The sequence below is a fragment of the Canis lupus genome, chromosome 14, assembly GCF_003254725.2.
Source record: "Canis lupus dingo isolate Sandy chromosome 14, ASM325472v2, whole genome shotgun sequence".
NCBI classification, from domain to species: domain Eukaryota; kingdom Metazoa; phylum Chordata; class Mammalia; order Carnivora; family Canidae; genus Canis; species Canis lupus.
Window position 1 is genome coordinate 51,342,473 of NC_064256.1, and position 24,823 is coordinate 51,367,295.

General features: G+C 45.8%; 1 protein-coding gene and 1 long non-coding RNA gene across 9 annotated transcripts in view; one reads left to right on the forward strand and one right to left on the reverse strand.

Annotated features, from left to right (window-relative positions):
* Positions 1-263: 263 nt before the first annotated feature.
* On the forward strand, positions 264-6,931 carry LOC125752435 (uncharacterized). The gene is made up of 2 exons (XR_007401938.1): positions 264-2,099; positions 6,110-6,931. It is a non-coding gene; the product is annotated as an uncharacterized LOC125752435 (long non-coding RNA).
* Positions 6,259-24,823, reverse strand: part of DOCK4 (dedicator of cytokinesis 4) — a 410,170-nt gene continuing 391,605 nt past the window's right edge. For 2 of the 8 annotated variants that reach the window (XM_025464668.3, XM_049093428.1), the window contains 10 exons: positions 24,327-24,410; positions 21,150-21,269; positions 20,698-20,819; positions 20,236-20,356; positions 18,899-18,980; positions 18,641-18,750; positions 16,899-16,971; positions 15,024-15,137; positions 11,941-12,002; positions 6,259-8,847 (listed from right to left, as the gene is read on the reverse strand). In XM_025464668.3, coding sequence (XP_025320453.3) covers positions 8,407-8,847; positions 11,941-12,002; positions 15,024-15,137; positions 16,899-16,971; positions 18,641-18,750; positions 18,899-18,980; positions 20,236-20,356; positions 20,698-20,819; positions 21,150-21,269; positions 24,327-24,410 — 1,329 coding nt within the window. In that variant the 3' untranslated portion in view covers positions 6,259-8,406. Of the gene's footprint in view, positions 8,851-11,940; positions 12,003-15,023; positions 15,138-15,290; positions 16,704-16,898; positions 16,972-18,640; positions 18,751-18,898; positions 18,981-20,235; positions 20,357-20,697; positions 20,820-21,149; positions 21,270-24,326; positions 24,411-24,823 lie in introns of those variants that run through there. The other 6 variants (XM_049093427.1, XM_049093426.1, XM_049093429.1 and 3 more) reach the window with 5 other exon arrangements.

The following is a 24,823-nucleotide window of genomic DNA, read 5'->3' on the forward strand; positions in this document are numbered from 1 at the left end:
CTGTGGAGAGCCTGATGCGGGACTTGATCCCAGGACCCTGGGATCATGACCTGAGCCAAAGGCTGGCACTCAACCACTGAGCCACCCAGGCGCCCTGATTCTCATGCCTCTTAACAGTGTCCTTGTTATTAGTTTTAAAAATCTGCATGTATGAATTCTTTATAAAGATATTAACATTGTCAGACTTAGTGCAAATGGTTTTTTGTCTGTTCTTTTGTCTTAGCTGTATTTTTCTTTGACTTACTTAAGTTTTGAAATTTAACACTGTGAAGTCGGTCAACTTTTTGTATATCCTTGGGCTTAGAAAGTTGCCTTACCAAAAGGAATAAAAAAAATGAGAAAGACAGAAAATGAAAGTTATCCTGCTGTCTGGGTTGGTATTCAGTTATCTCTATTCTGGGGTTTCAGACTCAGGCACTTTCAGATCGCTGTGATAGATAGGGTCAAAGGTCACCACCAGATTCCCTCTCACTTCCTTAGGGTAAGGAAGGGTTTCTGATAAGAGTTCAGAGGAGGGAGGGAAGTAAGATGGGATTAGCTCCTGGATGGGAAGCTTGACTCTGATGAGGAGACCATCTCTTCCTCTGGGTTGGGAATGAGGATTTGTGTAGGTTGTAGGTGTTCAGGCAAGAATTTGAACGTGAGTGGAAGGACAATGAGTGTCACAGGAGATCCTCTTCCACCAAATTTCTTGCCTCTAGGCCTGAAGCCCACATAACACTCACTGTGTATCTGCTGTTTTTTCCCCGTGGAAGGAACTAACCTGGGACTCCTGGCTATTGTTGGCAAGCACGTTACACCCAGACCTATGTGTGCTTCTACCAGAATGAGAAGTCACGTCCCTGACACAAAAGGAACCTGTAAACCGGTAAACCTTGCAGTGTCCTTTCGGAATCCTGTCTCAAAATTGTTGCTGCAGGGTGCCTGGTGCTGCTACTAAAGAACAAAGAGGATCTTGTGCTTTAAACCTGCTGCAAATGACTTAAGGAGTGTGATTGAAGTGAGCTTGTGTTCCTGCCAATCACTTTCACTCCTGGAGGACTTTCACCTGGGTCCAGAGACCCCCTCCCCTTCACTTCCAGCGACCTGCCTGCGTCCCGTCTCTATTCCTTTAGGTAGACACCTGGTGGTAAACTCCAGGCAGGCTTCTCAAAGAGTGTTAGCTCCTAATCAGCAATGTCATAGAAAAGAGAAGAAAAAAAATAAGTCGGGGAACATGAAACCAGCATGATGGTATCTGAATGTTGTAGAATTCTTTTTTTTTTTTTTTCAGTCTCTTAAAAATGTCTCACAGTTATATATGCATATAGTTCTACAAAACCACGTGAAAGGCGTCCCCGACGGTATTTCTGTCCCTAGCCATTTTTAATTCCCCAGAGACCAGTATTTCCATTTTAAAAGTTATTTCTCAATGTTTGCCCTGATATCTCTAAGTAAAAAAGTATCTTAAGTTGCTATCTTTTGACGGTCTTTAAATTTCAAGCATTTTCTATTACGGGGATCAAGGGCAGGCTGCCTAAACTATGCTACTCTGGCCTGTTGATTACCTTAAATAAAACTTATTTATAGACAGTCCGTGTGAGAAGGACAGTCAGACCCTCCTCTGTCCCCCTGAAAGCTGCAAATAAATCTCCTATGTGAAAGGTCAAGAGACCTCCTGATCACCAAAGATAGCAAATTTAGAGCCAAGAAGGCGGTATAAACAACCCTTGTTACTTTTTATTAATTTACTCCCCTAGTCCAAGTTCTGCTTAGAATTCCTTACCAACTGAAGCTCCCAAAGTTAAGTTTTCTTGGTCCTGAGGTCAATTCCTCACAGATTTATTGTCTCTTGGTCTAAAAGATGTAAAAGCTGCCTGCATTGGTCATTTCTTTTGGTCTCAGTTGCACAAATCCATGTAATAAAACTTCGGTTTATTTTCTCCTGTTAATCTATCACATGCAAATTTAATTCTTAGCCCAGCTAGAAGAACCCTGGACCAAGGAAAAGTTCTTCCTGTCTTCCACTTGACATAGCAGGATAAACTTCCACTGGATATTGGCTCCGATGATTTCGTAGCTTTGAGATCGTGGGACATAGGACACAAAACCAGCAGAAGGTAAGACGACTTTTTTTTTTTTTAAGATTTTATGTATATATTCATGAGAGACACACACAGAGAGGCAGAGACACAGGCAGAGGGAGAAGCAGGCTCCCCGTGGTGAACCCGATGTGGGACTCGATCCCAGGACCCCGGGACCACCCTGAACCGAAGGCAAACACTCAACCACTGAGCCAGCCAGGCACCCCGAAGGTAAGACTTCTTAAGTCAGCCTCCCCAAATCCCTGTCTTATAGGGTCAGATGGAGCAAGAGAGGTGAGATTTTTGTTCCTTCTAAATTTAGTAGATTAAGTACCAGAATAATTCCTGGGGCTTAAGGACTCTTGGTAAAAATATGGTACTCTGGGGTTACTGATCCATTTCCTCCCAGAGATGGCCTTTGTTTCTCCTTGCCTGTCTTTTATGCCATTTGTCACTACAAAACAAAGCAAAACGAAACTCACCATTGGGCAGAATGCAGGCATGGATCCTATAAGCTGACTGTTCAGACTGGCTTCCCAGATAGGGGAATTCAATGATTGTCAGACCACCGTCTACTTTGACAAGCTTTGTTGTGGGTGATTGTGCATATGACGTCAAGGCTATTGCTATGGGACACGTTGAAAGCTAAAGCTACAGAGCTGGTGGGCATGGGGGACGGGGTGGGGGGGGCACTTAGAAGTTGTTAGAGCACTCACCGCCTAACCCAGAGGCCCTCGTGTTAGGATAAGTTGGTCACGGAATGGGTTATTTTGACACTAGGTCACCCGGAAACCTCAAAAAGTTCTGTGCAATGAAATACACTACAAAACATACCATCTCCAACCCTGTGGCACACCCCTTCTAGGTATTAGCGTGTTTCCAAGAGATCCAAGGCTGAGCTAAAACTGTTAATGTGCACATTAAGAAAAATTGGATGAGATTTTTGCTTTTGTCTTGTTCTGTCAAAGAGCTTGACTTTGGGACCAGTGAGGATACTCCACATGGTCTTGACCATTCGGCGGGCGCACTTCCCTGGATGCACCTTGGGTGCCACATGGAATGGGGATCGGAGACATGTAGTAATAAGCAGCACTCTTTGTCCAGCCCTGCCAGCCCTCAGGAATCTGTTAAGCAAGGTCCTTTGTGGGCTAGGAGCTATTATCTCAACCTTTGTTGCTTGTTAGGACTGGCACGTCCCATTCCAGTAGAGCCTGCCTGGACAGGTCTCCCATGTTCTTATCACTTGTGCAACCACAGCCTTTACTCTCATACCACTTTTGGGAATAAACTTTTGGATAATAGAGAAAATGATTTTTTAATTCTTAGCCCAGCTAGAACAGAATCTTGGACTCAAGAAAATTTCTTCCTCTCCTTCACCATTGACATCCCTTTATAGAAGATGAGAATTTATTCTCCACACATACAATTCCTTCCTTACCTTCATCCTTCCAGTCTAATTACATTATAATTTGGGATTAGATCAATATATGTTTAACTTTTCTGTGGCTATGTAAATATTATATGTAGCTGACCCCCACAGTGTACTATAATTACATTTACTTTTATACAATTTTTTTTTATTCTCTGGAGTTGACTTCATTTTTTTTTTTTTTCTACTTGAATAGCTTGCTAGAAACCCATCTCCTCCACCCCCTGACCCCTCCACCCGTCCACCCACATACAAAGTAAGAACTTACTCTTTGGTAACTAAGTTCAAACACAACAGACTTTTTATCAGCCTCATCTTCATGGAGACAGTTGACTCAGCAGACTGTGGCATTTACCACAGCTGTTCAGGTCGCCGTCCTCGCTTCCAGGTTTTTGATTCCTTCACGGATTGTGAATGACAGGGGTAAACTCTGGATAAGTGAGGTTGTATTTGTGTACAGAATGCTAAGGCTTTTCTAGTAAGGATCTTCCTAGCAATTTCTTCTCTGGGATGAAGTATTTTCAGTAGGTGCCATGTGAATATTAGCATTAGCTCGTTTCTTTTCTGTCTTCTTATCGCTCCTTTTCATTTCCTTTGTAAAGACATCAATTTCCTTAGCACAAGATTCTGTAAAAGACTTATGAACATTTTCTCAAATTTTGGGTAAGGCAGCAATGTTTTCTTCCCACATAGCACAAAATACTGCATCAATATCCAATCACGGAAAGATATTGCTGGTGGCATTAAAATTGGTACAACACTTTTGGGAACAAATTTGCCAATACGCAAAAGAACTATAAAAATCCTCATTCCTCTGCCTCTGCAATTTCAGTGTAGGAATACTTTGTAAGGAAATAACAATCCAAAACCTGGACAAAGCTGTATGTAAGAAGAGTCAAAGTGGTGGTGTTTGTAGGAGCCAGAGGTTGGAAACAATATAATGTCAATTAACAAGGGAATGGCTCAATGAATTATGGAATATATTACTTTGCCTTTACTTATGTTATATGCAAATAGTATAAAATAATTTGTCTAGGTTTACTGTGACTATAACTATATAAAATGTATACATTGAGAACTGAAACTATCTCATACAGCTGTAGTCTACATGACTATGACTCCATATTCCAATGTTCATTAGCATCAAGTTTACGAGGACTCTCTTGGTGAGGCAAATAACTTTATTGTTCATAACAGGAACTTTTCAATCGATCCTATCAAATCAGCAACAGAAAGCATCAACTGACAGTTCCTATCCTAGCACTTTCTGAACCCCTAAGCCCAAAATTCTGATCTTGTTATTTCCATCAAACCTGAACAATCCTATCATGATGTTTACCCAATCTTCAACAATGCCTGCTCACTGAAAGTCCCACCTTAAACAAAACTTCAAAATTCCAGCAAAATCTGATCTTGCCCTTCCCTCCCTGAGACCCAAAGAAAGCTCTATTGAGGTTGTGGTGCTCTCCCCACTGGCAATGAGTTGGCCCTGTATTAACTGGTTATGTTGGTGATTCTTGGGGAACCACACTCAACAATGTAGAAAAACTATGCAATAAATATACGCAGAAAAAATGAAAGGAATGTGTAAAAATAGTAATAGGGGATTGGAATTTGGTCAAATTTTCAAGGCTTTTTAAATAGTATTCTTATGTAATGAGGGCAAGGCTTATTTCAATCAATAACTAAGAATTCATTTGGTACAGCCACGTTTTAATATGTAAAGATCAAATAAAGGCAAAGCTGTGCAACTTGTTATTCTCTTTGTTGTGTTTTGTGGAACAATCAATAACCATCCAGAGAGAAGACTACTTCGGTAGGAAGCAGAGCTATTCATATTGTAATTATGCTTGTAGAATCGAAATACTTATGGGCTCTGTTGTAATGAAAATGATCCAAAAATGCTCTAAAATCACTTAGTTAATGTTGAGAAACAATCAGGAGGACATGACTATGGCCTTTAAATGGGTTTTGGTATTTAATGGGATGGAGGCTTTAGACAATGGCTTGCTTAGCACTGAGTCACATAAATGTTGTAAACCTAACACAGAATAGATGCATCTCACAACATTAAACGCCAGGTTCTATTAACAGAAATCTTATAGTCGATGGGTTTTGCAGTGTTTGTCAAATAGGTTTTCTATCTTTTTATGAAAATCAGGAAGAAAAGCTGGCCCGTGGATAGAATTTGTCACAGCTGGCACCAGCAGCTATTCCTTTGCATGGTTGGCAGTTACCGGTCTTGTGTCAAGTTTTTCAATGTAAACAAACCTGGATGGTTTTAGCTTTCTTTTGAGAGAAAGAGACAGTGTGAGCACAGCAGCAGCAACGGGGCAGGGAGTATGTGTGGGGGTGGGTAAGAAGGGGCGGAGGAAGGAGGGAGAATCCCAAGTAGGCTCCACGCCCAGCATGGGCCAGCACGAGCCAGGCAGGGAGCTAGATCTCAGAACGCTGAGCTGATGACCTGAGCTGAAACCAAGAGTTGGCACCCCCCATGCCTTGACTTTTGAAAATGGCTCTGGTTAGGTTAATTAATAGTCTCCCGCCCAGGTAAATCTTGCTTCTCTACTGGTAGTGACCAATACCATTACTTTTTCAACTTTCTTTTCCTCTAAAGCATAAATAAGCTTTGCAGGCGGAAGAAGTACATCAACCAAGGCAAGACAACAACAAAACAGATCTATCAACAAAGGTTATGACCAAGAGATACACACAGCTTTTGTTTTGGGCGAAGACACACTGATAACAGGAATAAAGACAGTTAAATTAAGATTAATCAGGTAATTTTATTAAATATTTACCATTCAGCAGCAACCAACATGAACATCTGAGCTAAGTCTTTTGAAATGTTCTGCTATATAGCTGCTTCAGAAATACACGCACGTGATAAATTGAACTGTTCATTGCCAAAAAACTTCTTTAAAAAATGGCTTCAAGAGCAGATAACACTGATTTATACAGTGCCCAAGCACTAGTCAACGATCTATTAAATTACAAAGGAAAAGGAAATCAAAGAAGCTTTGTTACCTTATGCATGTCAACTTATTTAAATGGAAGGCTTTACTGCTTAAAGCAACAGGAATATGGAGCTTCCTATGTATGTGTGTGTGTAGATAGTTTTAAGAATGTGATTACAAACACAAAGTGTTATCATCAAAAGCAAAAGCTAGTTCCAGAAATTTCTGACTGCAAAACTTGCAAGATACAAAGCTAAAATTCGTATGTTCCTTTTCTCCATTATGAATACTTTCACTAAACATAAATATTTTAACATATATTAATCTTTCTGACATTCAAAATTGTAAAGTCAATAATGGCAGAATTATTGTTAAAAGCACATATGTACAAATATTCTTTTCCATACATAAAGTATTTGGCATAATTATAACAATCATACTGCATCCACGACTGTTTGCTTTTATTTTTACTTTTTTTTTTTACACATAATGGTATCTCTTATTAAAATTAACCAGTTATGTACAAAAATACTTGAACATTTATTATAGAAAACCTCTATAACCAGCCTCAACAGCATATACCTGCTGAATGGTTTCATTAAGAGAATATAAAAAAGTGGTCACTGCCTTCCAGGTAAGCTATCAACAAAAACAAACACGGTTAAACTAAAATGAGCTTCCCAACAAAAGAGGGAAAATATTTAACAGTATGATTTAAAATACAGTCATATTTATCGTCAATTGAGTGTTATAAACAGTCAGTAAAAGAAAAAGACATAGATACAAAATCCATTACTACATACAAGGTGCTTTTTTCACACTCCTGCAACTGGGGCCTTAGCATCCCTACCCAGCTCTGAGACGCTGTGCAGCAATACCCAAGCCAGAGGGGTCTGCGGCCATCTCCCCCTTCAACAAGAAGTGGGATCCGCTACGAAGGCAAGCTCCGCTAGGAGCCTGGGGAGTTGTGAAGACTTTTCCACTCAGTGCAGGACTGAAAGTTAATGCCCTTGCCTTCTGAAAGTCCTTTTGCCATTTAATCATGCTAATCTATTTTCTCCAAGGTTTTTTTCTTCATTTACGCTATTGATTTAATACTGTCCTGTATCGATTCCTGAATTCTCGTTAATGGGACACATTAATTTGTGCCTATTTAACACGTGAACATCTGCTCTTCTTCAATGACAAAGGCTGCGGAGGAAACTATCAAGTACGGAAGCACAAGATTCAAGTAAACATTTATCCCGGGCTCCTCTGCTTAATTGAGCCGACTGCGACTCCGACAGTCAACTGTACCTCGAGAAGAACTACAGTAGATGCCCTGGTGTCGGGGCACTAAGGGACCCACCAAGCAATTCACAGAGCAGAGGCTTAAGAAAGCAGACAAGGGGTCGAATGTCAAAAGCAACCTCCAAGAATTAGTTTTTGTTTCAAGAACAAAATCACCTGCAGCCCTCTTCCTTGCAACCGCTTAAGTGCATGGCCTAGTGAAGGCCGCCTGAACTGGGAACTCGGGGTGGGCACCCACGGGCCCACGAGAAGCTTCCCATTAGCAGGGCCACCACGTTAGGCTGTGCGCGGCCTTTGCTTTTGCAGGGGACCAAGTGCAAGGTCACAAGGACACGACAACTGCACGCGCCCTGTGGTTCGGCGACAGCCTCCTGGTGTGGACGTGCAACTGGATTATAAAAAGAAATAAAAAGTGTGTGTGTGTGTGTGGGGGGGGGGGCGGGGGTGAACATAAAAAGATCCAAAAGAAGTCTTTAACGCTCTTTACCACTTTCAGAGGGGAGACACCTAAGGAAAGTCAGCCCCAGGCCACGGACCATCCGGCGTTTGAGATCAGTGACTTTTTTTTTAATATTGTGCAACGTGTTAATAAGCAGGTTTTAATTCCGCCGGCTGAGGGAGCCAGGGGCGAGGGTCCGGGGCGCCCGCCCGCAGCGCCCGCCGCGGCTCACAGCTGGGACACCTTGCGGGGCAGCGGCCGGGGCCGGGGGCCGGGCTCGGTCCTGCGCGGCCCGTTCTCGGGGGGCCCGGGCCGCGGCGCGGGCGGCTTGGGGGGCAGCGCGGGCGGCTCGACCGTGGCCGCCACCGCCACCGCCACCGGGATGGACAGGCTGTGCGGCAGCGGCCCGGGCCGCCGCAGGGTCCGCTCGTACACGCTGTAGGGCGGCGGCGTCCGGCTCTCCCGGCGGCCCGGCTCCTCCGCGCCCGGCCCCGCCGCCTGCGCCGGCCCCTCGGGCGCCTGGCTCTCGAAGCCCGAGGTCTCCGACGTGCTGCACCGGCTCAGGGAGGAGATGCCGCTGCTGTAGCTGCCCGACAGCACCGGGGAGTGGGAGGTCAGGCCCGGGGACTGGTACTCCACCGGGGAGGGCGTGAACCCCTGCCCGGAGCCCTGCTGCGGGGAAGAAGACGGGGTGGTGAGGGCGGGCGGGGTGGGAAGCGCCCCCCCCCCCCAGCCCCCTCCCCGGCCCCGACGGCGCCAGAGCTCCAAGGACGCCTTGAGGGTGGCCCTCGCGCCCTCTCGCGCCCTCGGATGGGGTCCTCGGAGAAAGGAATGTGGGTGCAGAGGCCCTGCAGGTGCGCTGAGGCAGCGGCCGTCTGCAGGCCAAGGAGGGGCCCCCCCGCGCCAAACCAGGGGGCGGCCACCCTGACTTTGGCCCCCGTAGCCTCCGGGGCCTGGAGGAGATGCGGCTCTGCTGTTCGGGGGCCTGGCTAGGGCGGCCTGCTGCCAACACCCACACTCGGGTGAGACCGCGGCATCCCCAGCACGAAGCACTTGCCGCGCATTGTCCACCTCCCTGCCCACTTTCCTCCTCCCCATCCTCCGGGCAGAAAGAGGCTAAAAGTAAGCAGATGGAGAACTCAGAGATATAGAATTAGTCCCATGACTCGAAAGACATGGAACTGGCCAACACCAGAGAGCGCTGGCAGTGCCATTCTCCCCTTTCTGGCTCAGCAAGGGTGGGGCGGTGCTGGAGCCTGGAGCAGGGCAGGGGGGCTGGGTGCCAGAGGCACCAGAGGCCTGCCTTCCAGGTCTCTCGCTCCCCAGACCCCCGAGCTGAAGCAGCTGCACACCGGCAGCTCTCAGGCTCTGCTCTGAAATAAGACTTGTTTCATCCGGAGTAGTTTCTCAAGACCTGACTCAGTTGCTTTTTTTTTTTTTTTTTTAAAGAGGAAGATTTCTCCTAAACCCCAGATTTTTGGCCTTGGATAAATAACTATTAGTTCTAGCAACAATGGCTCGCTTTCTCTTAATGGAGATAATCTTTTGAAACCGAGCGGGAGCTTTTCCTTGGTGACGGGGCATGAATTCTTCAGGATACCATAGTCTTCATGCGGGGTTCTACAAGCTTCCTTGGCTCATTTATGGTAGCTGTCCACTCCTCTGGCATCTGAATCTGCTACTTCCCTAACTGGTGTCCGATGGAAATGGGGGCCTAGGTGATGCTCTGTGAAAGGACGGTTCTACCGGGGAAATGCGTAGTACTCAAGTCCTCCTTGACTGCATTCAAAGGGTAGGAGCACGTTAAAGTCTTACAATAAAGAAAATGAAAGGACTTTGCAGCCCAGGGTTGTCTAAACGTATCTGACCACAGATCAGTTTTTTTGTTTATCACATCATGGTACGTGATAAACGTTAATCAAAAACTAATGTTCTAAGCCAACCGCACCTTGGTCTCTCTTTTTAAACAAAATGCTGGGAGACACAAAGTCATTTAGCAGGAGCTTAAAATTAAGTGTTGCCAATGAAGAGATCCAAATTCAATGCTGGTCACTGTCGACAGTTAGACAGCAAGGTTAAAACAAGGCAGGTAAGCTGAGTCTCCCCCCCTCTCCCCCCCAGGATGGACGCCATCATTTAATTGCTGAAAAAACTAAGTCAAGGCAACTAACTGCATTCTAGGCATAGCGAAACTCGTAACCTGGTAGCAGTGTGCCCTCTAATGTAACGCAGGAGTCACAACAGAAACACTCCATTCATTTTCTCTCCAAACCCCATTTGTAAAGCTATGGCCGTGAGCTACACCTGGCTAGGGAGACCAGCAGCAGCTCTGCGGAGAGAAAGTAGATGCTACCTTGCTAATAAACAGGACTGTTGGGTCACCACTTGAGTATTTTCATCCTTCAGTTCTTTTTTACAGAATCAATCTCTAAGACTTACCATCTTATCACTACTCTGCAAAATCAAGTTGGAAAATGCAGATGTTAATTGCATAGCAATACGTGGGAGCTCCTCGCGGGTAAGGCTAAATGTAAGATGTGGAAACATCATGATGCTTCCTCTCCCATCACATCAAAGTGATGGTCCGTGGCTTCCAGAGTGAAGGCAGTCACGTGCACTTTATGATTAACAGCTGCATTGCAGAATGACAAAAAAACCCAGCAAATAATTTGCTCTCTCCAGCAAATTTCTACATCAGAAATGTTGGCAATGCAAATGAAATCACACTTCTTTGCAATTTTCTCCATTTGGGGGCTTTTGTTTTCCAGATTCTCAGTTTCTATCAGCAACTATCCTTAGCAACACAGATGCACTGGATCACGACCTGCCCCTAAGTGTTTTTAGAAGCTAATTTGTCTTTTTCTTTCACATTAGCTAGAAATACCTCCCTAATAAAAAGGACACAGAGCATGTACATCCTCAGTCACTCAGATCCAAAATCATTCTTTTAACACTTCAACTTCATATTTGCCTCTGGTGCAGTAGCTCTGAACACCAATGTCTACTGGTATTGACAATCCTTGCAGCCAGTCTGATTCAATTTGGATAGAGACTAAATATTATTCTTTACCTTCATGAGGGATTTTGTATGTTTAGAGATGTTAAATAGCCTACATTTATATATCAATTTAAACATCTCACCTTTAAAGCTCTTCAGTTTGTTGCCTAGAAATTTTTTATTCATTTTACTATCTTGTTTTTCACTGTCAAGTATATAACTCTAATGTAAATGAAAACCTTGGTATGAAATATTAAAGGAGAACAAGTTGGTTTTGACTTTGCCACAATGGGTGAGGCTGACAGAAGCAAAAAGAAACAGGAGACCATTTACTAGGCTTGATTACTGAGTTTTTCAATTCTTTTCTTTCACTCCTTTCTTTCTTTTCTACCTTCCTACCTACCTTCCTTCCTTTTTTTTCTTTTATGTCCCTGAAGCCAGTAAGACCAGACTGAAACATCCTAAGAAATACAGTGTATTTCCTTGTAAATACTTGTTTCCTAATTTAGTGTATACACAGACTCTAGCCTGTATATTCTCGTTGCCACCATTTGGGGAATGAGGCTAATAACCTGAACACAAATGACTCCATTTGTGGAGGCGGCCTCCTGAAAGGAAAGCCTAGTGTCTTCTTACCAATCTTCCTCCGTCCCTTGCCTAGTTTGTGCCTATGAAAGCAGCTCAGTGGTGTGCCAGGGATGAGTCTTAAGGAAAGAAGGAAGGTGGGGCCAGTGTCTGGCCTGAGTCTAAATATGAGACTATACCTTCAACGGAGACCTCCCAGCAGGTGAGGGGGACACGGACGTCGTATGTCTTGCTGGTGAAGCTGTGAACAGAGAGAGAGAAGTCCTTTCAATTGAGAAAACCCAGGAGGTTGATTCTCTGCAAATGCCCTTGTGTACAAACCCATACAGATGGTCCAGTGCCTAAAGCCCTCCTAGGCAAGGAGAGGTAGGGGAGAAACTAAATGACGCCCATCCAAAGCAGATTCCTCACTAAGGATGGCAGCTCCAAGACATGGGCCAATTAGCGAAAAGTCACCAGCACATACATGATGCTATAAGCAGTGACAGGGGCTCCAACTGGGCCAATGTTCCATTTCCCAGAAGTCCCGGTGCTTTTCCACTGCCTGGCCCATTTCGAAAGGTGCTTTCATGTGTGAGGTGCCAGGGAGCAGTCTTTGGAAAAGAGCTGCTGACTGGTCTGAGCAGTAATGGGGAAACCCACGCCACTGAGGCAGACTAGCAGGGGTCTGTGAGAATAAATCTACACCCGCCTCCCCTTTCACAACCTAATCCTCCTGGAATAAAAAACCCTTGGCCAGGCCCAAACAAGAAGCAAGAAGTTTTCCATTTCTCCCCTGCAAGCTTATACTCAGGTCTTCCCTCTGTCCCGGCCGTGGGGTTGCGGTGGCGGTGGTGGTGGTGGTGGCAGCAGCAGCACTCAGTGGATTTCATCATCATGGCAAAGAAATGCTCTCTTTCTGTTTTTCCCTCTAGGTTTTCAAGCCCTGCACCTGGGATGCAGCAGGCGATGGCCCTGCTCTACGTGCTGGTAGGTCAGGCCCTGCCCCCTGAAACACAAGCACGTGTGTGGAAAGCTGCCGCGACACAGTCCACGCAGCCCGTGTGAGCCCCATTTCCCAATTCCACCTGCACAGGTTTCACTGAGTTCAGGCTTTGCTGCTCTGGCATGAGCTGCCATACTCCCTGCTGCCCAAGTGAGGTTTGCGACTCTTAGGAAAACTAGAGCGAAGCTGAAGGAAATACAGACAGACAGACCTCCCAACAGTGACCACGAATGACGACATGAGGACAGACCAGGAGAGCAATCAGTGCAGAAGGGAGGGCAGCCCTGCAGGGTTAAACTGGGAGCTGTAGGGTCACCTGCGTGCTCCCGGCGCTAGAGCCCAGGGAGAGGGGCCCTTGACTGCTCTGGGGGGGGGGGGGGTATGCAGCCTCTGCCTTGCGCCCGAGGGCATGCCATCAGCACATGCCACGCTCAGACACCAGGGTCAGCTCTAGCCTGCAGTTGGGGGTGTTGCTTACAGAAGAAAATCCCGTATGGGTGGAGAAACAGATCCTGACTGGGAACCGCAGTCCTGCCATGCTATGTGTGGCGAAGTCAAGGTCCTCCTCCTCCTGACTCTGGCATTCCGTGACCCCACCGCGGTGGGCCCTTGGAGCCACAGCATGTCCACAGTGATGTTTCTCTAGAAAGGCATTCTCCCCCAGACACCTAAAATGGTCCCATCATTATTCTGGCCCCTAAGTCTGAATGGGCCTAGGATCTTAACTACCATCAATAACACTGTTCCTCTGAAGATGCTTTTTGAGTTTCCAACATTAGTGATACGACCAGTTTAAACTGCAGACTCCTTGAACATATGTACAGCATGAATAGATACAAATTACTTGGTTGATGAATCTTATTAACCATCTCGGGTGATGAATCTTATTCACCATCTTGGGTCACGGTGGCATTCTAGTGTGGATTATCGAGTAAGCCTAGTTATTTCTTCTGTTGAAAAACCTCATGTGCTCTTCAAAACCTACTGGTGACTTTTAGCTTTGGCAAGTACCGAACACACTGGATAGCACATGGTTTGTTTTAAAAAGACAGAGAAAGTCAGTAAAAAAAGAAAAAGATGAGATGCTAAAATATAGTGAATGAAGTATGAACGATCAACCCAGGAACATCTGTGAAGGACATGTCATATTTCCTCTTGCTTTAGGCCAGTTCTATTTGTAAAGCTTCAAAACTACTCTAGATGTGTGCAAATGTTGAAAAGACTCTCCTTATCACCAGGATAGGCAGAGTCAGCAGAGTCGGTTAAAGACTGTACCATGTCAAGGTTACCAAGGTCACCAAGCAAATGGCTTATTCGGTTGGAAAGCCCTGTTATTGCTATAAGCTCATCAAGAAAGTTTCTTCAGAATTTTCACTGGTTCCCAAAATCTAGAAAGGTTTGGTAAAATACCGATTCTACGGCCTTACCCCAGAAATGGTGAACTTCTGATTCAGTAGGTCTGACATTAGGCCTAAAAATTTGCTTCTTAAACCACCACCTGACGGGATGAAGTACCCTGAATCAACCCTTTGAGAAATCTCACCTTTTTTTCTTTTTTTTAAAAGATTTATTTAGTTTAGAAAGAGAGAGAGCGAGCATGCAAGTGAGTGCGTGAGCAAGGGGTGGGGGAGGAGCACAGGGAGAGGGAAAGAATCTCAAGCCGACTCCATGCTGAGCCCTATGTGATGGGGGGCTCGATCCCACGACCCTGAGATCATGATCTGAGCTGAAATGAAGAGTCAGACGCTTAACTGAGCCACCCAGGCACCCTGCGAAATTTCACTCACTCTTGAATACAGACCCCTCTATGCAAGGGACATCAATGGATGGGAGGTTGGATGCTCCCCACAAGCCTGTCAGAGTTAGAGTTAGTCAGTTCCTATGTTGGGGCAGTGTGAAACCCTGGCATCAGTCCTGAGTACGAGTGAAGTGGCTGAGTTAGCAGAAGTTGATAAGAATGAGGCAGTTCAAGCAAAGGATCCAGAAAAATGCTAATGGCTTGGTGAGGTTAGGGGACCTCCTCAAATTCTGAGGATGAGGCCTAGCAGCAGAACATTCTACAAAATCGGTCTATGGGGTTTGTAAGGAACGGAGCACGGTGTGACTTAGTGTAGTTAGAAGTTCAGGGAAGAGGGAAAACATTGTAAGTGGATTGGGAGACTAAGGTTTTTACCTCAGAACCAAATGCCTACCTTTCTCTGAGGAATTCATGACAAGCTGGAGTAGTCATAAAAGTTATTTTATAAAAGTGATTGTTCAAATGCTTCAAATACCCACCAGTTTGTGTGGGTCTTGGAGGGACAGGGGGAGAGAGAATTTTCCCACTATCCGACATGTTCTTGGCTTCTTTCCCACTGTCCAGGCTCCAGCTGCTAGGGGTGGGATTCACAGCTGGAAGGGAATAACACAGCTAAAAACACACGGTCCACTTTGCCTTTTGAACACCTGAGATCTTAGAAGAAAGTCAAAATTATCCAGAATGAAAAAAAAAAACCCAACTGGATTAAAAAAAAAAAAGCAAAAACAAAAACAACCCAGGAAACCTCCTAAATACTAAATCTTTATTTAATTTTCTACCTCACAGTTATAATTGACATTTAATTGGACGATGTCATGTCTGTTTATTTCCCCTCGAGCAGTCAAACAGAACTACCTCTCTTGACACCAGTTCGCGGGATCTTGTTGAGAATCACAAATGCTGGATAACAGATGGAGGATGGAGTCAATAAAGTATTTTAAAACTTGGTTTTTAGTGGAAACTCCTGGACAACTGGTGCCCAACAAGGGGGAAGGCAGTAACAGGCTAATATTTCAACTACCTGGCAGGATTACCCCGCCACACCACCCTGTTGACGAACTCTTTGGGAAAAGGACCCTCGTTCCTGAAATCAATGGATTACACTGATGTATGTCCTAAGAAAAATGATTTGGGATAGTGACAGTATCATTCCTTTTTTTGTAATTTGTCTGTTCCACGCTTCAGTAAGATGCAGAAATATGGAACAACCCTGTTAGGAGCAAGGGCAAGACACACCAGATTATAAATAGCTGCTAGGAAATCAAGTTTACAGAAAAGCAAGTCTTAAGATTTCCAGTGGCTTGCTCCCTGTACAGACACTGCCATCTGATGGACACGGCTAGGATTTCAGCATTTTACTCTAAATTACCACATCGATTTAATGGATAGTGGAATCACCGGTCTTAAAATAATTTTTCTCAGTCGTTTTAAATCGCCTTTGCGGTTTTCGTAGGTAGAAGGGCTGAGAAAAATACCAAGTTCTCCAGGCAAAGATTCATATTTGACTTGTCAACGTGAAAGCAAGATTTGTGTCTTAAAGTCATTTTGGCCACCGTCTCACTAACTTCAGTCTCCCAAGGAAAAGTTTTAATGTTAATCTCTCTGTGGACTCAAATGACAATACAGTTTAGCTCTTAACGAGGGCAATTAAAGTGCACTTTACAGGAACGTTTCATTAGTCACTCGATTCGTTGGCTTCCGAGACTGGCTGGGCTTTTTGAGGCCTGACCCTGAGGGAGGCGAATGGGGGACCCGCCGCGAGCCCCCACCTGCACCGTGGAGCAAGTCGCGCGGAGTCCGCTCTCCATCTTCTGCTGTGTTGCACACACTGCTGCTAATTGGCTATTAAGGGCTTTGCACGTGTTTGTCATGTTTTGTGCGACCTTGAGGCAGGGCACACTCCATTATGCACTGGATTGCGATTCTTAAATAGTCTCTGAGTCACCACAAACAACAGATGAACCAGCAGAATGAGCTTCGTAAGGGAAACAAAGGGTGGGACCAGAGACTCGAGCTGGGCAGGTGCTATTTTCATGTGCTGAACAAGGAGCCTCACTGGCAGCTTTGCTGCGGGGACCACAGGGATCGCCTTGGTGACCCGACACCAAAAGCCAGCTCGCAGAGGAGTTCCTAATTTGCCTAGATTCTGCTGTTACACCCTACAAGAAAACAGTTTGGAAAGACTGTATCACGAGTGACCGGCTTTCACGAATCCCCAAAAGGGCAAATGAGTCCCGATCATTACAGACTGGAGATCTGCCTTCCACACAGACACACGGTAGACTGGAGAGAATGAAGACACAACGAAGCCGCACACCTCTCGGGACCGATGGAGGGGCTGGCTTTATACCCACCTTTCTCAGGTGCAGAGAGATTTGGGTCGCTGCGTGGCAAGGCTCCTTCTGCAATATGATTAAACAGCAGCCTCTGGAAAGTACAAGAGTCTATTTTCATGATGCAACATGCTGTCACAGTGAGACCTTCTAGAGAATGAGATGACTGTCTCATTACTGAAACTTTTTGTTCAAAATAATTTTTATATGGCACATGATGAGCCTAGGAACCAAGAATTCAATCATATTTAAGGGAAAAAAGGGGGAGAAGAGTCTCAAGTTTAAGAAGCTTGTATTAGACTTTAGGTGTAAATGGTAAATAAGTTTTCATAATAAGATGGACGGAAAACTGGTGAGTAGCAGTTAAGCTATGGTGCTCTTTATAAACAGGAATGCGAGACTGGCCACAGGAAACGTAAATAAAAATTGAGAAATAGTAGCTCAAGAAATCTCTAGTGGATGGGCACGTTTTCGATCCTAGGTTAAAAACATGAAATGGATAATATTCTACAATTTTTAACCCACGAAAATGCCGATTTTACGTGCTTCTCCCTGACACATTAGAGGGAAAAGTGCAAGTCCTTAAAAGTAGAGGCACCATAGCAATGTGTATTACTGAGGTTTTGGCAACTACACACTGCTTCACATTTTACCAAAAGCGGACAAGGCGGAGGCTAATCAAGGAAGGTTTTCAGGGTCCCCCGCGCTGGCACCGCGCTCCTGGAGCAGACGGGAACAAAGGGTGAGATTCGCTTGCAACAGCAAGTGACAAAGGGAAGGAAAACTGGTGAGCTGGTTCGGCCAAACGCACTCAGAGAGAGTTTCTGCGAGACATCAGTGCTGTGCAGAGGAGGTATCCTGGGGCTTTCGGGAAGATTACACAATCAGCAAAGATAAACCAATCAAGCCACATCCCACTCGCTCTCATCCACTTCCAGATGCAGCTACCGACTTCTGCCAGGATGGTGTAGAAAAACAGAACAATTAGCCGGAACATACATAAGTATTGTTGTCCGCTCCTAAGTCATTCCCAGATCATCGGTAAACCTCAGGGCTACCCAAGAATCTTCGCCTCTGAGACCCCCCCTTCAGAGCCCTCGAAGTGCGCAGGGGGGCAAAGCCCTGTCCTCACCTGGCATGAGAAAGGCCACGTCAAAATCAAGTGGGAGCAGGAACTGAGGGCCACGCTCCTTTGCTCTTGGGGGGGGGGGGTGCAGGGAAAGCCCAAGCACCCAACTGCTCTTCCCTCGGCGCATTGAAGAACGGCAGGGGTGACCAGGATTGTCCTTGCTCTCCTGGGTACCCCAGAAAGGAACCAACTGAGGCTCTCTCAGACTAGGGGGACGCCAAGAGGAGAGGCTGCTGGACAAGTCCTGTTTCTGCTCAAGGGTCTTTTGCTAACATCGAGAGTCGCTCGAAATTTTTGCTACACACGCATGCAAACACACCCAGACACTCCAACGCATCCACCTAATTACCCCTTGTGATGGTTACATCAGGTCAAGGAGGGCAAAATCACTTCCCATTTTCCGCTCAGCTTTACTGCTCAGGCAACCACCCGTGTATCTGTATCGGAAACATGGCTCCAACAGAAATTGCGAACAACAGGCATGGGACAGAGAGGTTGGCTCTTCACTCAGCTTGCCTTGTCGTCTAACAGCCCATCTGGTTGCCTCTGGCAGGCACAGGGCTTCTCTGCAGAGGTATGTAAGCCATTCCAGACACTGGCTTGTTTCCTAGTATCTCCATCCCATAAGGACTACCTGAGAAGGTTCCACAGGTGTTGGATAGATGGCACTGCATGGCCTCTCTCGCGGGGACAGGCAAGAGTTTTCTCTGGAATGTTTGTGTTTGTCAGACAACAAAGGGGAAGCTGAGAAGAGAAGGAAAGGAAGGGTCATCAGGGGGTGGTGCTGGACCTGCCCGGAGGGCTTGTGTGCTGTGGCAGCTGGCCGGGGATGAGGAACCTGAAGCCACAGCTCCGGGGGCGCCCCGGCTCAACCCCACAGCCCGGCACTGACCTCTGGCACTCGATGGGGCGGAGCTGGTCACGTTAGGCGAAGCGGAGTGAGTCGAACTCAAGCTTGAGGTAGATGGACTTGGCTGCAAATACACGGGAGCTGTTATCACCCACTGCTTAGAGGCCCCAGACAACACTGACATATTGAAAACAGCATCGCTGCTCTTTTCTTTCAAAGAGGCCAAAAAACCCAAACAGAACAGAACGAAACAAAAATGAAAGGAAAAAGGCCACTTAGAAATCTAGAAAAATCTCAGGGACCCCTGGGTGGCTCAGCGGTTGAGCATCTGCCTTCGACCCAGGGCATGGTCCCGGGGTCCCGGAATTGAGTCCCACATCGGGCTCCCTGCATGGAGCCTGCTTCTCCCTCTGTCTCTGCCTCTCTCTCTCTGTGTCTCTCATGAATAAATAAATAAATAAAATCTTAAAAAAAAAACAAACAAACCTCAGACTGATAAGACTGTCTGGATTAATCAAGGACCCGAGATTTAAAAAACAAACAAAATACTCTGGGGGAAAAAAACAATACTCTGAGATTTTTGACTCCTGCCAAAGGATCGCACTCGCGTTAGTTTCGTGGATGTCCTGGGACTTAGGCCCGGGGAGCAGTGCCCTCCCTGACTAAAGTACACTCTGGAGGCCCCCGCCTAGGGCCCCGAAACAGCCGATGCTTCTCAAAGGTGGAACATGCACCTGCTCGTTTTCTCCAAAAATGTGCTCAAGGCATGAGTTTGGCAACATGTATTATGCCCCCTTTTCTAAGGGTAGTGGTGAGGGAAGTTTCAGCTTATTCTCAATAAATTATTATAAATGCTGTAGCAGTGGTGTCTAAGTACAATTTTATGTTGCAGGAGTTACATGGACTCCTGTCCTTAAAAACTACTTTTTTCCCCCTTCAATCAAAATCTTTTGATCAGGGAAAATTTCTGACTCGTAAGTAGGTAGAGGAATCTTAGAACGACCTCTCCACCTCGTACCGTGAAGCAAAAAGGCCACTTAGCAATGCTACGAGGCGGCTAGTGGGTGGTGACAGGCTCCACGCGTCCTGAACCCAAGGAGCCAGTCCCAGGTGGGTTTCACAGCTAACCCTGCACGGCTGGCCCGGGCTTTTCCCACTCTCGCTCACGTCTCCTTGGAGTGGATGGGGCGGTTTGGGGAGACACGTCTCTGGAGACTCTGCGGGGACCCACAAGGCCGTGAGAGCATTTAAAGGTGAGTCCTTAACTTAGCTCTTGCCCGCAGATCTGCCCGATAGGACGGCAGAGTGAACAGAAACTCTCAGGATGGAGACAGAAAAGGAATACACACGAGCAGACGATTAAGAAGCCAGTCAAGTACCTGCATGTTAAAGACTTCATCAGAGCTTTCTGATTGCCCTGTAATATTGCTTACTTCAGCAGACGCTTGTGAGGACAGTGAGGAAGAGGAGTATCGGTTCACAGCTGGGTAACTTAATGGGCTGTTTTGGGGGGGAAAAGGAAAGGTCATTCACTCAGTCTCTGAATTGCACTCTATCCCATGCTGGTGCGGTAGAGAACCGAAGGGGGAGAATACACACACACACACACACACATCCCCTTTTGTTGTCTCCCGTTTGCCTCAACATAATCCAGAGTTGGAGTCTGTTTGTTTCTCAGCTGTTCTGTTTTACCAGTGGCAGATGTCTGCAGCTGCCTCGCGGGTTAATTATTTCATTAAGAAATCGCGTGTTTGACAAATTGTGCCATAAAGAATGAGAGAATCAGCTGAGATCATCTTGTGGGGCTGCCAAATTGTCAGATAATTCAGAATATGACTTACCTGCGTCTAGGAATTACCCTGGGGCCATCTGGGCTCAGAGAAGCAGGTGCAGAGTTTCTACACACGCGGGGGCTTCCATTGGGAAAGTGGACTGGGCTGGCTTGTATGCAGGCGGAGAACTCCTGGAGAGGGAGGAAAGGAAATGTTCTGTGGGCAAAACAAGTCGTGAGGTGTTTGAGCCTACTGCTGTGGTCTTTACGTCGGGTTACAAAGGTGAGTTTCGGCATCCGTAAGTTTTCTCACCCTTTTCTGTTTTCATAAAAGTTGAAGGGGGCAGATAGAAGATGACGCAACTTCCATACTGGAGGACTCCCTGGTGGAATGGTGCAGTTTGGTAGGAAAACCAAAAGATGTCACTATTGGATGCTTCGTGGTCCCTCTAACAAAGAGCAACCAGCAGCGGGCAGTGGGCAGCGGGCAGACTGCCTCCTATGGACGCTTGGTGGACGTACCTGTATCCCTAAACTTGACTTCATCACAAAGAACTGGTCGACCAGCTTTTTGTGGAGGGGTCTCATATCTTGAGGCACAAACTTCTCGTGCACGGCCAGACCAAACTCCAAAATCTGTGCCTGGATAATAAGACAAGGGAAAAAAAAAAAAAAAACCCCGCATCAGTGAGTAACTCCAAGTGCCTGCAAGGGGGTCAAGCAGTGTACCACGCGTTTGGCACGTGTCCTCGCTAATCCTCTCAATCCCACAAGTAAGGAGTGGTCCTTCATTTACAGATGAGGACACAGAGGGTCAGAAAGATCCCGCAGGTACTAAAAGACGAATGGGGATTCCAACTAAGGTCTGATTTTCCTTCTGCCCTAAGCTTCCTTCCCATGTATTTTAGATCTGTGATAACAACCCGTGTAAGCAGTTACGTGGCGTTGGTCCCCTTCTGCACTTTCCAGGATTGGGCAGGAGCTGCTCTCTGTTAGTGGGTCAGGTGCTTCTCCCCAAGGGATCTCTTTTCTGGATGGCACCTCCTTTTCCATGATACTCTCTTTCTCTTCCATCAGATTCTGCTCTGCCCATCTATCCTCCCCTGGGTTTCTAAAATTTGTTGAAGAGGACATGGAGGTAAGATAGGAACAGGAGGGACGCCTAGGTGGCTCAGTGATTTAAATAATTTTTTTTAAAGATTTATTTATTTATTCAAAGAGAGAGAGAGAGAAAGGCAGAGACACAGGCAGAGGGAGAAGCAGGCTCCATGCAGGAAGCCCGACGCGGGACTCGATCCCGGGTCTCCAGGATCACAACCCAGGCTGCAGGAGGTGCCAAACCACTGCACCACTGGGGCTACCCTGGCTCAGTGATTTAGCACCTCCCTTCGGCCCAGGGCGTGGTCCTGGAGACCCAGGATCGAGTCCCACGTTGAGTTCCCTGCATGGAGCCTGCTTCTCCCTCTGCCTGTGTCTCTGCCTCTCTCTCTGTGTCTCTCATGAATAGATAAATAAATTTTTAAAAATCTTAAAGATAGGAACAGGAATTCTGTAATAGTTGCTATGCTTTTTTGCTTTTTGTTTTTGTTAAAAACTATTATTCTGATTCATTATTATAATGCAATAAGGAGAAGCTCCCTTCTTTAAAAAAAAAAAAAAAAAAAAGAGCGAGAAAAGGTTTCCTGCATTGAGGATCCAAATGAGATGAACACAAACATTCAAGTTTCTTTTGTTCTTCAACTACTAATAGTGCTTAATTCCTTTGAGTATTAGCTGTCTTTTACATTTTAAAAAATGCCCCATGCTAAAGTGGTTAAAAGAACGAATTTCATGAACTGTGAGGAAAGCCCATCACACCATCACCACAGTGGTTTTTCTCTTTACATTTTATGAAGATTCAAGATTGAAAGCTCAAGTCAAACAGGACTGAGCCTGGTGGGTTAGAGCGTCCGGCACCCTCTGTACAGGGATGGGAGGGGCAGAAGCAGGACTGGACTGAAAAGAAGCCGAGACACAGAGAAGTCACACCGGGGAGCCCTGGGCCTCAGCTTTGTATGTGTATTTTGGATGTGGGCCATCCAAGACCAGGTGGTCTTGGGCCGGGGAGCATTCTGCAGCTGAGGCAATAGCTAAAGGACCTGAGAGCCCAAGGTGTATGTCGACGGCCACCACTCCCATCAGCTGGGACAACAAATCCTTTCTGGAAGAGCCACTGGGGCAGTACAACTCTGAGTCTCCTAGAAGTTTACCTGAACCAGCTCACAGAGGTCCACAGGAGGATGGTGCGCTTGCTAGCCTGATCCCCAGTCCCCTACTACCACAGCCTCACAAAAATGGCACGGCCGGCCCAAGGCCACACGGCAGACGCTTGACTGCTTGTCCTATGACAGAGATCTAAAGGTTCCTTGTGTCACAGCTCTTGCCACAAGACCCTGTGAACATAACCAGGCAAGATATGGAGGAAACAAAGGTTTCCAATTTTATTTTTCTTGAGAGCCTCCTTGGCCCTTTTGATTTTAATTCTGGGGAAAGAATTCAGTCAGACACCAAGTCAGAGTCCTAGTGAGGCAAACCACTCGCTAGAGACTGTGCGCGGGTTAAATATATGTGATTTTGAATATCAACAAAGGCCACAATCATTCCATAGAACTGAATAACCTAAGTTGCTCACTTCTAGTATCTATATCGCCCCCAGGGCCACATCGAGAACTTAACTTATTCTCTATTTCCTTGCAGGTCAACTTAAAGTAACTCTTTTCTCTTTTCCAGAAGCTGCATAACTGACCCTCTTCCAGCCATGGTCCCTGTCCATGGCCACTTCTTTCTCCCAAGTATTAAGTTCTGTGGGTTAAGCCTGCAGAGCATAAAATATGGATGAAAATCAGATGCAGCCTCATCACTTTCTAACCCCAAAGGGCATGCCTTATTTGTTGATTAATTTGGTATTATCAAGTAGAAAGAGATGCCTTGGTTATATTTTATGATATGTATTCTATTTTTTATGGATCTAAAATGTCTTTATTTCCTATTGAACCCCAGCCTCTTAACCTCACGTCTCCTCCTTCAGAGGTTTTCAAACCTTTTTCAGGCCAGGAGCTATCTGCAGGAACAGCAGGCAAGAGATTACTCTAGTTCTTTGTACTTGCTGGAACTAAATAAATAAACCATGCTTCTCTGGAGAAGAAAATGATGAGCTTGTATCCAGTTTTGTCCATATCATATTATCTATAGGCTTTAGTCTTTGTTTTAAAGCAAAGTCTATTGATTGCCCCCTCACTGGAACATTTAAGTAAGAATCTCATTCCTTCACTTGTTCATTCATCTATTCATTTATTTTGAGCTGGCTTGATTCGAGCCCAAAATTTTGAGGGAAAAGTTGGCATCAAGCCTACAGCAAGTCTTTAGGGAGAGAAACTTCAAGCATTGTTCCAAGAGACTACATGACGCGGTCTGTTGTAAGGGGCTTAGTTTACTCATAGTTTACTCATTGTTTACTCACAGTTTACTTATTGCTGATTCAAAGAGGAAAGTAAAAATAAAAATTAGCAAGCTGGAATACATTACAGATGAATCCCTAACCCCTGACTGATGGCTTCTCTTAGAACACAGACGTAGAAAAGCCAAGTAGATGGTCTCTGGGTAATCATGCATAGCTAGGCAGGAAAGAGAGAAGGTGATTGGCTTCTGCCCCCACCTTACCTGCTCAAGCATCAGCTCTCTTAACCGTGCAATTTTCTCTCCATCTTCAGGGTGACTTAAGATATATTCTTTGACAAAAAATGCCTAGAGAGAGAAAGGATAGTCAGTTTACTTCAGGGGAGTTAAAAAGAAAGTATGAGCCACAAACCTGCTCCTAAAGACCCAGCATCTTTAAAGAAGCACCAGTGTAAACCACATTTGTGGTGGCAGAAGGAATTACTCCTACTATGGACAGCTGGTCAGAAAGGGCCTATAAGGAAAGGATTGTTTTTTTTTTGTTTTTTTTTTTTTAATTTTTTTTATTTATTTATGATAGGCACACAGTGAGGGAGAGAGAGGCAGAGACACAGGCAGAGGGAGAAGCAGGCTCCATGCACCGGGAGCCCGATGTGGGATTCGATCCCGGGTCTCCAGGATCGCGCCCTGGGCCAAAGGCAGGCGCCAAACCGCTGCGCCACCCAGGGATCCCCCAGGAAAGGATTGTTTAAGGGAGAGCA